General features: G+C 43.2%; 1 protein-coding gene across 3 annotated transcripts; it reads right to left on the bottom strand.

Moving 5' to 3' along the window:
- Positions 1–7,482: 7,482 nt before the first annotated feature.
- LOC113405762 (THUMP domain-containing protein 2-like) lies at positions 7,483–14,838 on the bottom strand. 3 transcript variants are annotated; one of them, XR_003369562.2, is made up of 4 exons: positions 14,610–14,838; positions 11,953–12,070; positions 8,350–8,787; positions 7,483–7,577 (listed from the first exon to the last, which is right to left on the bottom strand). XR_003369562.2 is itself a non-coding variant. In XM_026647016.2 (3 exons), the coding sequence occupies exons 1-3, from the start codon at positions 14,644–14,646 to the stop codon at positions 8,445–8,447; spliced, it is 498 nt and encodes a 165-aa protein (XP_026502801.1). In that variant the 5' UTR covers positions 14,647–14,837; the 3' UTR covers positions 7,483–8,444. The 3 variants fall into 3 exon arrangements, 1 of the variants encoding a protein (XP_026502801.1); XR_003369561.2 differs by having other exon boundaries at positions 7,520–7,557; positions 14,610–14,837; XM_026647016.2 differs by having other exon boundaries at positions 7,483–8,787; positions 14,610–14,837.
- Between the last annotated feature and the right edge of the window lie 71 nt (positions 14,839–14,909).

Below are 14,909 nucleotides of genomic sequence, written 5' to 3'. Positions count from 1 at the left end.
AGTACTATTGATGACACACCCCTTGTTTCTGCAGGGGACAATATTCAAGGGACACCCCTTGTTTCCAGAGAACAGGGTATTCATAACACATCTCATGTTCCCAGAAGGGACAGTATGCAGGACACACCTCTTGTTCTCAGGAGGACTACTATGAATGAGTCACCCCTTCTTTCTGGAGGGGACAGTATTCAGGATACACCCCTTATTCCCAGAGGGGACTGTATTCAGAACTCTGACTCCCTCACCCTAACCCTACCCTAACCTCACCCTATCCTCCTAACCCTTACCCTACCCTACCAACCCTATCCCCAACCCAACCCTGACCTAAACCCCTAACCCCAACCCTATCCATGTTCTAAACAGACACTGAGCCTACTCCCCAAAAGCAACCCCACACTTGTTAAAATTTACATCCCTTTCACTGTTACTCATAGGATTCCATTTAAATGATATTTTCACTTACTCATCATTAAACACACATAATGCTGTCAACCCTCATGGTAAGAACACCCATGTGCCCTGCTACTGACTCAACCTACACAACTCACTGCTGAAATTATGCATAATGGATCCTTCAACATACATGTACACTTCTTTCCTTTTATTAAATGTGTGTGGGTGAAGGCGGGTGCCTCAGACCCAGATCTCACATTCAAACTAATCCCCATATGTCCTCATAGCACAATAAAATCTATACCAAACTGCTTCATCTAATGCCTGCACCATTCAGTACAGCTACACCTAATACTGTGAATGCAGCCGGAGTGAATGCAGATAATTCCCAGCAGCTATTGCCAGCTCAAGGGAGGAAGAGTTAAGATTGCCCTGGCATGTGCATTAACTCTGTATTTCCTGATTTTCAGAGGTTTGAGTTTTGCTGGGCTTGACATTCTGGAAAGGCACAAGCTACCTCCAGGCAACCGTAACTCTGCGTTAATGAAGGTTTTTTTGGCAGTAAATCAAAGCAGGCACTTCATTAGGATCTATGCAGTTCAGCATAAACATAAACTTCAATGGTAACTGGACTTTGCAAATGCTCTTCCACTATTTGTAAAACAAGAAGCCACGAGTCTTCAGAAATACTGCTGCACAACAGCATTGGGAGGTACTCTATTCCTTTCACAACACTCTGATTTGCAGCATAACCTCCAGGCTTGATGAATACAAAAAAACAAGCTCTAGTTGGTTCAGAATGCAACAGCCTGCCATCTTAACAGTATAAACACATGGCCTTAATCTCGCTAGCCATAGCCATCACATCCCACAATGGCTATATTCCTCAGAGAGTGTGTGTAGTCCATGCTATACACGCATGCCTATCTCTGTACTGTGTGTGTGTTGCATGCTACACCTGTGTGCATCTCTCTTGTGTGTGTGATGCACACTATACACACGTGCAAATTGTTCTACTGTGCGTGTGTACATGGTGCACACTATACACGTGTACCTGCGTGTAGTACACGCTACAGTGTGCATCTCTCTGCTGCGTGTGCAGGCTATACGTGTCTTTCTGCAGGCGGCGTAGCTCTCGGGCACCGACGGCTGTTGCATGGTTCCGCTCGGAACCACCACTTTCCCCCGCTACAAACACAGCTGAGCAGTGCATTGTGGGAGATGTAGTGTAATGTCCACTGCCTCCATCTCCCATCAGCAGCTGCGGCCCCGCGGCACCACGGGAGATATATGTGGTGTCCCTGCTCTGCCCAGTGCACCATGGGAGTTGTGGCTCCAGCTTGCTGCAGTAAACCCCAGGCCCCCAATCCACTGTCAGTCCTCGCCAGGCGCCCCCATTCTTAATCCCATCCATCTCCGCCCGCTTCTACCCCCGAGTCCGCACCAGCTCCCCCGGTCGGAGACCCAGGGCAAGTTGAGCACTTACCGAGGCAAATAAACTTCCGGTCGTTGTTCCCAGTGGGACACGATTAAGCGATGCCAGGGCAACTTCCGGTCACCTTCCCAGTGGGGCCCTGTTAGCGCACGTACCAGATCAATTTCACTTCCGGTCAATAGCGGTCTCCGTGAGAGACTGCGACGTGGTGGGAGTGCGGCTCTTACCCAAGGTCGGAGGAGCAGGCGGCGCCCGCCCTGATGCTTCTTAGTGCGCCGTGAAGGATACGTGAGAGGAACAGATTAATGTGCGGCGCCCCGCATGGCCCGATACCTCATGGCAGTTAGAGCATCGAGGCGCAATGCATCATGGAAGTTGCTGTCTCCTTTCCCCCATTGCATCATGGGAGTTGTAGTCCCCACCTTGCCACGCCTTATACCCGCCTGGTTCTTTCCAGCGGTGGTTTCAGGTTAGTTGAGGTTTTGCAGGTTCCAGCCAGTGGCACAGAGTCACTCCCCGGAGTGTCGCCCCAGCAGTCCCCTGGTAATGATACCATGTATCTGGCTTTAAGGCTGTTCTCTGCATGTTTTCCCCAAGTTCTGGGGACAGTCCTGGTTCCGGAAACACCCAGCAATTGCAGGTGTGCGTATAGCACTGCGCACATCTCCAGGGCTTGCATGAGCAGGGCCACACTCTTTACTGGTCCAGTAGAATAAAGGACAGATTTCTGTCTTTATACATCAGAGCTTTTTGGAATCACTGAACAGAAAGTCTGCACTACAAACAAATTTTCCAGTAAATGTTAATTAGTAGTTGATACTCCTAACTGCACCATGACAAGTAGCCTTCAGGGGCATCTCTGTGAGGACTGGGGTGGTGTGTTAACATCATCAGAATAGCTTGAGTAGCTCCTAGGCAGGGCTCTTCACCAATTCAAAGGAAGGAATATGTCCTCATCCCCATATTACAGATGGGGAAACAAGCACAGGATTTTTTCCCCATAGCCATTTTCTAGTAAGTGGTGTGTGCAATGGGGGCATTATGGAGTAGACAACTACTTCACTGCCTTACCCTGTTTATCTTTCTAGTTCAGTAGCCTTATCCTGATGGCAAGGCTTACAAATACTATGTAAGGACATAAAAATCATTTATTTCATAGCAAATATGTAAACAAGCAACCAAAAATCCTTATGAATCAAGAAAATAATGTGGAAAGTAACACTTGAAATTAAAGTGAAGACATTGGGTTTTATTAGTAATTATTCATTCCCCCAATAACAACTTCCAGGGAAGCTCCACATTATTAATAAATTGCTTATAAAATATCTTTTATAGTGAACTTATTTCATACAATAACCAAAGCGCTCTCATGTTTATACATTTCAAACAGTAATTACTCTATATTTAATGTGCAGCCAATTTGTGGCTTTTAATTTAAATATTCTTTGAATTAGAAAGCTTGGCTAAAAATTGTATAACTGTATAAAGTATTTTTTGCAAAGACAAGGTTCAACATTTTTACCCGGGAAGATGACTGGAGCCGGTCTTGTCTGGGCTACATTTACTGTTTGTCCAACAGCATTACTTTTATACTACTGTTACTAGAAGGTCCATCCTTGCAGATTCGTATGCATACAAGCGCTGTTACCACAAGTAGGATGAGGTCCATAGCTAGAAAAATTATGCTTCACATGAAACAAGTTTAGTTTTCCTCCCCAGGTAGGGAGGATGAATAAGAATGAAGGAGGTCGTGTGATCAACTCAGGCCAGACCTCGAGAGATGAGGAACAGGTTCCTGGGGTAGTTCCTAGGGAAAGGAGCCTAACTTCAGCTAAGTGGGGCTAGAAGGGCCAGGCAGGCCAGATGCCTGAGAAGCTGTAACTGGGATGAGGCAGTAGCTGCAGATGTGTGCTGCAAGGAGCAAGAATGTCTCCTGTAGGGAAAAAAGGAACGACCCCATCTCAGGGAAGGCAAGCTCCAGGTACAAGGAGAGAGGGTAAACTGAACCCAACTCTGGGAATGAGGGCTGGGGACCCTTGACTCAAGGAGTGTTTGAAAAAAGCAGACACTCAGGGATGAGGGGCTGTTCTCAGCTTGGAACTGAGGTGAAGACTCTGGTCAGGTTATATTAAAATGGACCCCAGACAGGGAATGCTTTGATTATCTTACTTGTGTGGACATGTTAAAGGGCCTGGAGCAGAAAGAGAAACTGAGGCTGGGCTCTGCAGACCCACCCCAGGCCACAAAGGGGTGCTCAAAAGGCAGGTAATCCTGTTACAGTCCAGATTTCTAGGAAAAGGCCCTGATTAGCTGTAGCTGTGTAGGAAGATAACTTCTCTATCGTTAAGGGCTGTTGTGCCATAGGACAGGTAGTAATGTCTTCCCTGCTGGACAGCTGGATCCTGGGAAGTGTCCACATGTATTTATTTCCCTTCTTCCTTCTCTGTCTCTTCTATAATGTGTTGGCCAACACACTCTCCTTGCCTGTTGTCCTACTGTTTCCCTTCACAGGACATGGGTAGGAGTACAAACCTGTGGGGATGTAGACCTGGTGTCAATGGTTCTCTGTGCATAGATGGGTCATGTTGGGTACAGATTTACTGGGATGGAGGGAAGTGACTTGCTGCTGCCTCTACTCTAGAGCTGACAGGAGCTGCCTGCTTCCCAGAAGTTATGTCTTAAGTGCTTGGTGGCCAGAGCCCTCAACAAGAGCAGCAAGAGGCCATTTGCAGGGAGCGGGTCCCAGTGTGCAGGCCCTTGCAGAGGGAGGTAGTAGAGACCTGGCACCTCTCGTGGACAGGCACATGTGCCTGCTTCCCAGCATCCCACCTGTGACCATGGCACAGTAGGGTGCTCAGTCAGGCTGGAGGTGCACAGTAGGGTGCTCAGTCAGGCTGGAGGTGCACACTGGTCATACTTGCCTTTCATGACTCAGGGGAAAGGCTGCTGGGGAACTAGCACTCCCTGCAGATTCTGGCCCAGGAGCCATGCCTGACCCTGTGTAAGTCTGTCCACTTGGCATGCATGTCTGGTTCTCCCAGCTATTAAGATGGTGTGAGTTGAGCATGAAGCAGGTGGCAGCTGCACCATCTTCTCTGTCCTATGTAGCCAGGCTGGGACCCTTATGTGACTTCTCACTGCACTTGTGCCCTACATGGGCATCTCCAAGAGGCACGGAAAGATGTCTGAAAGTGACTCCCATTGAGGTACTACCTTTGAGGGTCTAGGGCTACTTACCCTCCCCCACGCCAGGGTGGGAAAGCATGTAAGGCCTGTACCAGCTCACTGGTGGGAAACTGACAGGGTGGAGAGGCAGATGCGGGTGGCTTTGCTCAGCAAAGCTGCCCCCTTCCTTCTGAAGTGTGGCTTCCACATGGGGATCCGTGCTGAGAGGGCAGCAGCAGTGCTCTCCTTGGGTTAGCTGCCCACCCATGACCCCAGGCTTCCTCTTTAAGGTCTTCCTCCACTAGTATTACTATGACTGGTAGGGCGATTTCCTTGGCTCCTGCTAGTAGGCCACAGCCTAGGAGGATGAGAACGGGAGATAGGATTTCTTTGTGTAAGGGTCCAGATGCTGCTGCAGAGGTGTAATGCCCTGAGGGCTGATATGGAAATTTGGCTCTGGTAGCAGGAGTGGGTGGGAATCCTGTTGTTTTGGGTATCTACTCTGTGATATTTGACAGTCTGGGCTCACTGTGTCCTTTCTCCTTCATGACCCAGGCTGTGTGGCTTCAACTCCTATCCCCACTGTGTGCTCTTGTTCTCAATGTCTGGTAAATGTGAGACCCGTGGCACTGAGCCTTTGGGGTTGGCATGTGAGAACTGGTGTGTTGGACCCAGACTGGCCATTTTTTTTATTTCCTAACAATTCCTTGTCTGTTTTAGGAGTAGGGATCTCTCAAGCCCTGCCAGGAATGCTGGAGGTTATAGCTAAACCTTCACCATGAACCCTCACCCACTCAGCCATGAGCAATAACCTCTAATCCCTGAACATTGAGCATTTACCACTAACTCCTAAATGATGAGTGCTTATCGCTGACTCTTAACCCCCAACACTGTTCAGTGAGAAAAAGCACTGAATCCTTAACTGGTGAGCACTCAGCCCTGACCCATAACCCCTACTGGCTGAGCAGTGAACATCAACCCTTAGCCCCTAATGCTGAGCACTGAGGGGCAATCCAGCACTGATAACAGCAGAGTGCTCAACCTTACCCTGCAACCCCTAACCACTGAATGTTAACTAGTAACCCCATGCTCAGCCCCTTTTCAGTGAGCAATAACCCAAACCAATAATGGTTGAACACTCAGCACTGACCCTTAACTGCCTACACAATTAGGGAGCAGGGAGAGAGAACCCTAGACCCCTCACTGCTGACCCAAAAACATTTAGTGAGAGAAAACCGCTAAGGCCGGACTGGTGAGCTATAACCACTAGCCCAGGAGCAGTGAGCGATAATTGCTGAGTGCTCAGACCTAACCCTTAACAGCTAAAAAGTGAGCAATACCATCTAACTCCAGATTGGTGAGCAATAAATTAAACCCTGAGCTGTTTAATGTCAATTAAAAAAAAACTGCAATAGCTGCTCAAAAGAACATGAGTAGCACTGCACTGATCTCATACCAACAGAACACTAGATAGTTAGATTTATTCTAACATTAAAAGGTTGTATATACCTAAAGTAAAATATAAATGGGTTTTAGTAGTTTTACATCACATTTTTATTTAAGTAATTGCTACAAAAAACCGATTCATTAGAGACACTTCAGTAAAGGCTTCCAATTCCCCTTAGTGCTGTAGCCTACAGGTATAGGTATTTGCTAGATGAGGCTTAGGTGTAAATTAAGGCAATAATGCAATGAGCCTACAAGGCCTGTAAGACAATAGTTTAGCTAAATTAAGGCACAAGGTCCAAAAAGGTTTAAGCATAAGTAGTTAACCAAAAGTAACCCTAGATAATATGATTTTAAACAATAAAAATGCTGTAATAACTAAACTGTTGACAAGTAACCACGAGATACTAGTTCATAGCATCTTGAGATATTTTAAGGTAGGGACATCAGCAGCTGTCTGACAACAAGACTGTCATGGTAACTGACTGAATTATATGCTAATAAAATTAAGGTAAAAGGATTAATCTATTGGAGAAGGGCATCCCAACATTACGGTGAGGAACTGATGATGTTCGTCCATCGTTATCGATGAAGACCTCAACAACTCATTCTTTCGATGACCGGGCTCTGTGCGTCCGAAGATGACTGATCAGTCCAATTTGGGCGTGGAACGTCCTATCACACGTCGGGCAGACATGTAATGGCACTGTCGATTGTGGAAGCACTGTCGATTGTTATTCTCCGACATGATGATGTATGAGCAGCTCTGGACTTGCGCAGCTCACGCTTTTTTTCAGCCTCAGCAATACGCCTCGCCTCAGAGGTATTACTGCCTGTGTGAATGAGGCTGCGCCATGCTGGACGGTTCAGTGTGAAGGTTTCCCATGTGGTGGTGTTGATCTCAAAGGACTTCAGAGAGGTCTTCAGCGTGTCCTTGAACCACTTCTTTTGTCCTCCATGGGAGCGCTTTCCCTGAGTGAGTTCTCCGTAGAAGAGCTGTTTAGGAATGCGTTCGTCTGACATTCTCACGACATGTCCAGCCCACCTGGTCTGGGCTCTCATCAGCAATGTGTGAACTGACGGCAGACTGGCTCTAGTAAGGACATCAGTATCGGGCACTACAAATAATGAAAAGGGCCTGAAACCCCATCTGAGTATTGCATTGCGCATGGTGGCATAAGTGTAACACATTATAATAAGTTGTATCCCACCCTGGGTGCCTTCAGAGATGCCAAGATGACGACTGATGGTGATGGGGAAGATAACTAACACTGCAGGTTGTTTTGCACGGGATGGTGTAAGTATCTGGATTCTCAGCACATTCTGTACTCTCTCTACCTGCCTCGCAGGGTTTAGAGTGTTCGTGACTTTGCTAACTGTATTAATAAAATTATTATAAATACAGTGTGATTTCCTAAGTGTGAGTGTTGCAACCATGCACCTTCAGGCTCCCAACTGAACAGGAGTTCTGATAATACTTTGCCTGATCTTGGTACAAGAACCTATCAAATTTCAGTGCTATTTGGGGAAACTAAATAATATTACTAATTGATATACAATCAATAGATCTGGCACAGTGCATGTGTTTCCTATTCTAACTAGGTAAATGTTTAGGAAAGCAAACCCACAGTGGCAGCAAGTTAAATCCTATACAAATCACTCCTAGAAGAGTATGGACCAAACCATGAGACCCTTGCTCAGTTTTTACTCATTAAGTAAATGGATGCTTTGCTTGAGTAAGGACCTCAGGATTTGGCCTCATTTCAGTATTTTATTGTGGCCAACTTAACATTGTTGGAGGACTGTCTCCACCATCTTGTGACTACTGAATTCTTTAGCAAAGAAAGCAGTAGATGGGGGGGGGGGGGGGGGAAGGAATGCTGTAAAGTTGTCCAAATAAATTTGCTTACCAGTTGCACAATATGGCCCCAAATTAGGACCAACATGGTTCAGTTGTTTCAGTGCAATATACTTTCAAATAAGATCCATGTTCACTTTCAGAATTCTACTGCATTCCAGCACCAGGTATCTTCCTATATTTGTATATGAAAGCATCTGTTTTTCCAAGGCTAACTCCATAGGATTCTACTGCTGCCAAAGACCCAAAGCATGTAATGTTATTGTTGAAGTGTTCAGTTTCTACAACTTTAATTGAAGAGGAAATACTTCTTGGACTCCCATTTTTCTCTTTGGGATTCAAGTCTTTCACCACACCAGCTCCATTCTTGTTGTCAATGGTGGCGTTCAAAGATGTGTCATTTTCAACACAATTGCTAATACAGCCACCCATGTGCTTGTGGAGATCTTGACTCACAAGTAATACAAGTGTCCCTCCAACATGAAGCACTCTGACAGTTTAAAAAAAAAAAAAAAAAAAAAAACATGGTTAGTTGTGCATGCTTACTAGGCTGTGCATTCTATCTATGGACTCCTCATGCCCCTATTACTGTAGTATCTAGGCACCCTCAATCAAAATCAGAGCTATGACCATTCTTTGCAAAGAACAAGTCAGTATCTGTCACCCTTCAAGGATCACAGAGACACTGGGATTTTAGATGCTTTGGCCCTAATTCAGTGAAACACTTAAGTACATGCTTAGGTTTCTTGTTTCATCATAATCAGTAAAACCTTTTGCAAACTGTTGTAGCTCCACTCTAAATTTTTCCCTAAATGGAGAAGCTGGACCCTTCTTGCCTCAGCAATATTTCTGACTTGGGGAAATAAAAAGCATTTGTTATAGATAAAGGTGGGTCCAGCTGTACTGCTGACATTTCTTCTCAAACTGAAAGGATCTCCTCCCTCAGACACCTTTTCCAGACCTAACTGATGGAAGTTGGAGGCTTTGGACTGATTTTCCAGAGCCTCTAAACTACAATGTAAAAGAAGTATTTCCTATGACAGAATAAGTGAGTTTTTAAACTGACCTTTTCCTTAGGCTCATCTACACTTACAGTGGTGTTTAGAGTACAGACACTGCATGCCCAGTTAGTATGGGCATAAACAAAACTGTAAAGGGTGAAGCACTGTTTAGGTGAGTAGTTACCTGCATAACTGAACCCTAGGATATACACCCTACATGGGCTCTCTACATGCCCAAGCAGCGTCTCCCACGTCCATTCTGCTATTTTTAGCAATGTAGCGTCCCGCAGGCTTCCGGCTGCTGGAGCCTTTCCTTGCTGCAAGGAAAGGTTCTGGCAGTGGGGTGCTGCTGGAGCCTTTGCTGCTCTGTGTAGCTCCACACCATAGTGAGTGTGGATGCAGACTGCTTTTCACTGTATAATGTAGCTACACGTACGATTCATGCCACCGGAATTGTAGTCAAGTGTAGTCACGGTCTTAGTGAGATCTAAATTATTGTCCTCAGTTTGTTCTATTGATTCCTAAAGCTTTTTAATCTGAGGAAAGGTGACATCAAATTGCACATAGTTTAAAATCAAGTTATATAAATTATCTGTTAGGAGCTAACATTACAAGAGCCACTGGAATGCTTGAGCCCCAGAGCGGAACTGCTCCCATCTGAAGACTGCTCACAGCCAGCAGGTCAAATAAAAGGTTCTCATTAAGTCTGTTGGTGGAACTTCTCCAGCAATTTTTTTCCTTGTTCCCATATTCAAGGAAATATCTTTGCCCGAGAAGATCCACCAAAAGAAAACAAGACCAGAATGGAACAGAGCTCTAAGCAAGGCCAACAAGAGAATAAAGTAGATAGTTTTCAAAAAGAAAAAAAAAAGAAAAAAGAAAAAACCCACACCCACAGATCCACCAGATGATTACATCGATACCTGTCTGGTCTGACAAAAAGGAAAATCAAATACAATGGCTCAACCTTTTCTGTACCAGGACCCCTCCCACAGAGCCAAAACATAAGGGAGGTCACAACCCCCTGAAACTTGTTCTAATTGCAAAACTTGAAGAACCCATGATCTAATACAACAAACCTCCATTAAAAGTGTATTACTACTATATCCCATAGTCTAGTTACTCTTCCAACTGCAGTGAGACTTAAAGTAAATTCCCTCTTTCCCAAAATTAGGGCCACCAATAAATAGGGCAACGGATCACAAATACAACTGACTAGTAAAGACCTCTTTACCTTTCTTCACCATAGAAACAGAAGTTTCTACACTCCACTTTTTGGTTTATGCCCTGCCCACCAGTCTCATTTTTGGAGATGTATACTTTTGGCATAGTGCTCATTTTGAAAATTTATTTTTATGGGGACCATTAGGACTGCTTGTGTTTTGTCCCCCCCTCCCCCCATTTAGAGCCATTTTCAAGGTTAGAAGAAAGCCTGTTTTCTTCTGAAATTTTTTTACATATTTTAATTAAAGTTTAGTAAACAGAGGAATAAAGTATTAAGACAAATATGATAACAGGCCTTTTTAGAGATGAAAGCAATGCCTTTATTTAAAAAAATGCATACAAATATTAGTAACAGAACATGCATTTTTAGAGAAAATAAAGGGGAGTGGGTTAAACAAGAAAGTGAGAGAGGCAGTAGAACAGCCAAGAAAAGCAAAAGCCTTTCAGCCTGTTACAGAAAAAAAGAGGCTGCAGAGAAAGTTTTAAAACCGGAATGGAAGAAAAGTCTGTCTCTCTCACTTTGTCTCTTGTTTACCTTCCCCTTCATTTTCTCTACAAACATGTTCTGTTGCTAAAATGTAATGCCTTTATTTAAAAAATGCATTAAAAAAAAAAAAAAAAAAACTCTAAAAAGTCTTTATATTTATGCCTTAACACTTTATTCCTTTGTTTTCTAAACTATTTAAAATGTGTAAAGCTTATTTTCTTCTTTAAAAAATTCTCTTTTTTTTTAACCTTTAAAATGGCGCTAAATGTGAAAAATCACACAAACAATACTAATGTTCCCTATAAAAGAAATATTAAAATGGCTACCAAGCCAACAGTGTACACCTCTAAAAATGAGACCAGTGCGTGGGACATAAACCAGAAAGGGGGCATGGAAACCTGTCAAAATTTATGATGAAAGGTAAAGTTGTCTTTACTATTCTACTGTTGCAAAAGCATCTTAAGACTCCTCTAGTATCAACAAAAATGAACCATTTAGAATCATCTGGTATGAGTGTCTAAACTTTGACAGCTGTATGCTTCTCAGACCACCACTGAAAACACAGCCAGCTTTCAAAATAACCTCTACCTGAAAACAGTAGGAAGGGTGAAGGTTCTGTCACCACATTGACTTGTAGAAAGAGTAACCCCTCAGTTCAAGAATGCCTCGAGGACGTAACATAACATACATGCGTTGACAGCTCTTACTGCTGTCAAAGCTTCCACAGATTGCAAGGCAAGACATGAAACACCTCAAGTGATGCTCTGGAGAAGTGGATTTGTGAGGAATAATTGTATGCAACATAGACATATTTAATTTTTAGCTTTTCTGAGTCCAGACCACAGAATTGGGGGTCATTTAGAGTAGAGATTTTTATGCTCATGATTACAAACAAGTATAGAGTTTAAAAAATACCCTAAAGTGTTTCAAAGATTATATATACCTTTCCATTTCTCGAAGAATATTTGGTAGAAGCTTTATGTCTTTTGTTATCTTGAACTTTTTCCCAAATGGAATGTCCGAAATCACAACATCAACACTTTCTGAAGGTAAGGGCAATGCTGCAAAACAGAAGTCAGATTCTTAAATTTGGCTAAACTTAAGAAAGAACAGTGACTGAGTAGCAACCACGGTTCAAGCATGTTGACAGCAAAGATCCTCACTCCTGTGGAGTGCATAGCCTCAGCACAGTGTTCAGAACTTCCAAAAAACCATGGTTATTGAGGCAATGTATATGCTCCCTCATAAAAGGAGCCACAAACTCAACTCTGCCCCAGTCCCTTTCAGCTTCAACAGAATCCACATGGACCCACCCTGAAAGGTAGACATGGGGGAAAGGGCGTATACAATTTATGCTGTCAATCTCCACAAAGAATTACAATAACTAGATAAACTTTTCTCTCCTTTGCATCTGACAGCATAGATCCCCCAACCGCTGCAGATAAACTAGCAGTGACAACTCTCTATAGAAGTGGTCTAAGAAGAACTAGAGTGGAGAACTATTTTCCCAATTTGGGCATCCAAACTGGAGGATAAGCCACAGGATAATAGTACACTGAATATATAAACTGACCATCAAGGAGCAGGTTTACAAGTCTTAGGCTCTCTCTAGACTACCACTTTTGTTGGTAAAACTTTGTCAGTCAGGGGCGTGAAAAAATACCCCCCTGACCGACATAAGTTTCACTAACAAAAGTGCTGGTGTGGACAGCACTATGTTGGCAGGAGAGGCTATCCTGCCGGCAAAGAGCGGCTACATGGGAGACCTTACAGCAGCGCAGCTGCAGTGGTATAGCTGTGTCACTATAAGGTCCATAGTGTAGACATAGCCTTAGTGAAGGAGGTGATCCTAAGACCTGTTGAGTTTGCTATGAACCTGGAGGAATTTATTGTAAGCATCTGAGGGTCTTACACACCTCCAAGCTTATGACATTGTTATAAAACAGTGGTTCTCAAACTTTTGTATTGGTGACCCCTTTCACACAACAAGCCTTTGACTGTGACCTCCCCCCGCCCCCCAATTAAAAAAAACATTTTTATATTTAACACTATTATAAATTCTGGAGTCGAAGAGAGGTTTGAGGTGGAGGCTGACAGCTCGTGAACCCCCCAGGTAATAACCTCATGACCCCCTCAGGGGTCCCAACCCCCAGTTTGAGAACCCTGTTATAAAACATTTCATCCATCAACACCACGCAGGAGGCACTCAAGAGATGTGTGACAGGGGACACCTATGGTATCTGCTAAAAGACCTAAGAAACCTAGAAAACAAGAAACCCCAAGGACATCTTAACTATCCTCTTTCATTACTAGAAAGAAACCAATGCCATTAGTGTAGCTTCAGTCCCATATTCCACTAAAGGCAATGGTATAAAATGAGGGCATGATTTAGTTTTAAAGTGGGAGTTATGTGGTTAACCTTGCAGGCACTTTACTTACAAGAATAATTTGCTCAAATGCACATGTTAAATTGAAGGAAGTGATGCATTAGATCTTTCATACAGAATCTGGTTACAGGCAGGCCTGGCTGTAGCCAATTTAATTTTGATTTTGAGCTGCTTTCTTTGAATTGCTTCTCCAGATGCCACAATTTTCTATGCCAGCTCTAAGTGATTTTCTTTTACTGAAGCTATACGAAAAGGCTAGTCTCTTGAGAATGGCCTTAGCTGTTTCCCAGAACATTCTTGGACCAAGACGTATGGTAAATTGTTTTGTCTATGAGCGAAATAGCCAGCTATGCATTCTTTTGAAAAAACCATGAAATTAATATACTCTGACCAATGACTAAGATACAACCACGAAGCACCAATTACTTCCTCAACAAGGGTATGGTTTGAGTTCAGAATACATCTAATTTTAAGTATCCTAAGCCAAGACAAGTCCAGTGGAGGGCTCTAAAACCAATCAGGTAAGAAACAGATATTACAAGGGAAGGAGTACTATACATTCTCCTTCATCTGAATACAAGGTAAGGTGTCAAATAGAGACGATCTTTTGCTAACTGCTGTAATGAGTTTTCATACATGGGTAATTCAGGTCCAGATTTGGAGGACTTGTCCAGATTAAGTATCATATCATAAAGCAATTATCTTCTCCTAAAATCAGCCCATAAATTGAGAACAAACCGACAGCATTTTCCAGGAAAAGGCCAGGGTCATTAAATTTATCCACTGCAAAAGATAATGATTCATTAATTGGCTTAAGTTATCATTACAGAAAAATGTGAGTTACAAGTTGCAGCAGATCACAGGGCTTTATCTTTGTATTATAATAGTTAACTACAACTTTTACCTAAACAATGACTTTTTTTGACTGGGAATTTCACATAAGATACAGAGTAATAGTAGTGATTTGCCAAACCCTAGAAATTAATATATACAGTATCATTTTGTTAAGTTTCTTGTCAAAACATAAGGGGAAGAGAACAGAAAAACAGCAGGTCATGAACATAAAGGAAAGTGTCAACCCAATCATGTATGAAAAGAGTCAAGGACTCTAGGTTTTAGTATACTTTAACTCACAGCATTAACTATAGTTCTAGAACTCTGTTTAGAGTCCTTAACACATGCTTTGTCATTCTAAAATATTTTCAAATATTACCTATGACAGATGCTTTAAGTAACTCAATTTTATCCATCAAGCCTGCAGCCTTAATGTTTTCATGTGCACCTTGTAGCTGCGAATCATTTATATCAGCACCCAAGTAATGTACATTCTGTTGGAGGGGAAAGGAGAAATTTTTATTATGCAGAATAAAACATAATACTGAATATTTTTACACATTTAAGAGTACAAGTTGTTCTTCAAAGGCAAGACCTCTGGGTGAGATTCAGTGCTGCAGATCTTACAATAGCAGAATATAACTCAAAGTCCAGAGAGAAGAGATGCAAAAGTAGCTTT

The sequence above is a fragment of the Terrapene carolina genome, unplaced genomic scaffold (assembly GCF_002925995.2).
Source record: "Terrapene carolina triunguis isolate 2854851 unplaced genomic scaffold, T_m_triunguis-2.0 Scaffold50689, whole genome shotgun sequence".
NCBI classification, from domain to species: domain Eukaryota; kingdom Metazoa; phylum Chordata; order Testudines; family Emydidae; genus Terrapene; species Terrapene triunguis.
The sequence above is the reverse complement of the archived record's forward strand: the minus strand, read 5'-3'. Positions and strand labels throughout refer to the sequence as shown.

Bases quoted from the DNA above. Each gene is read 5' to 3' on its own strand.
- LOC113405762 (XM_026647016.2), bottom strand. From the start codon at position 14,646: ATGGATAAAATTGAGTTACTTAAAGCATCTGTCATAG. The intron at 12,071-14,609 runs GTAATATTTGAA...TCTGTTTTGCAG, and splicing joins ACTTAAAGCATCTGTCATAG to CATTGCCCTTACCTTCAGAA. The intron at 8,788-11,952 runs GTATATATAATC...TTAAACTGTCAG, and splicing joins ATTCTTCGAGAAATGGAAAG to AGTGCTTCATGTTGGAGGGA.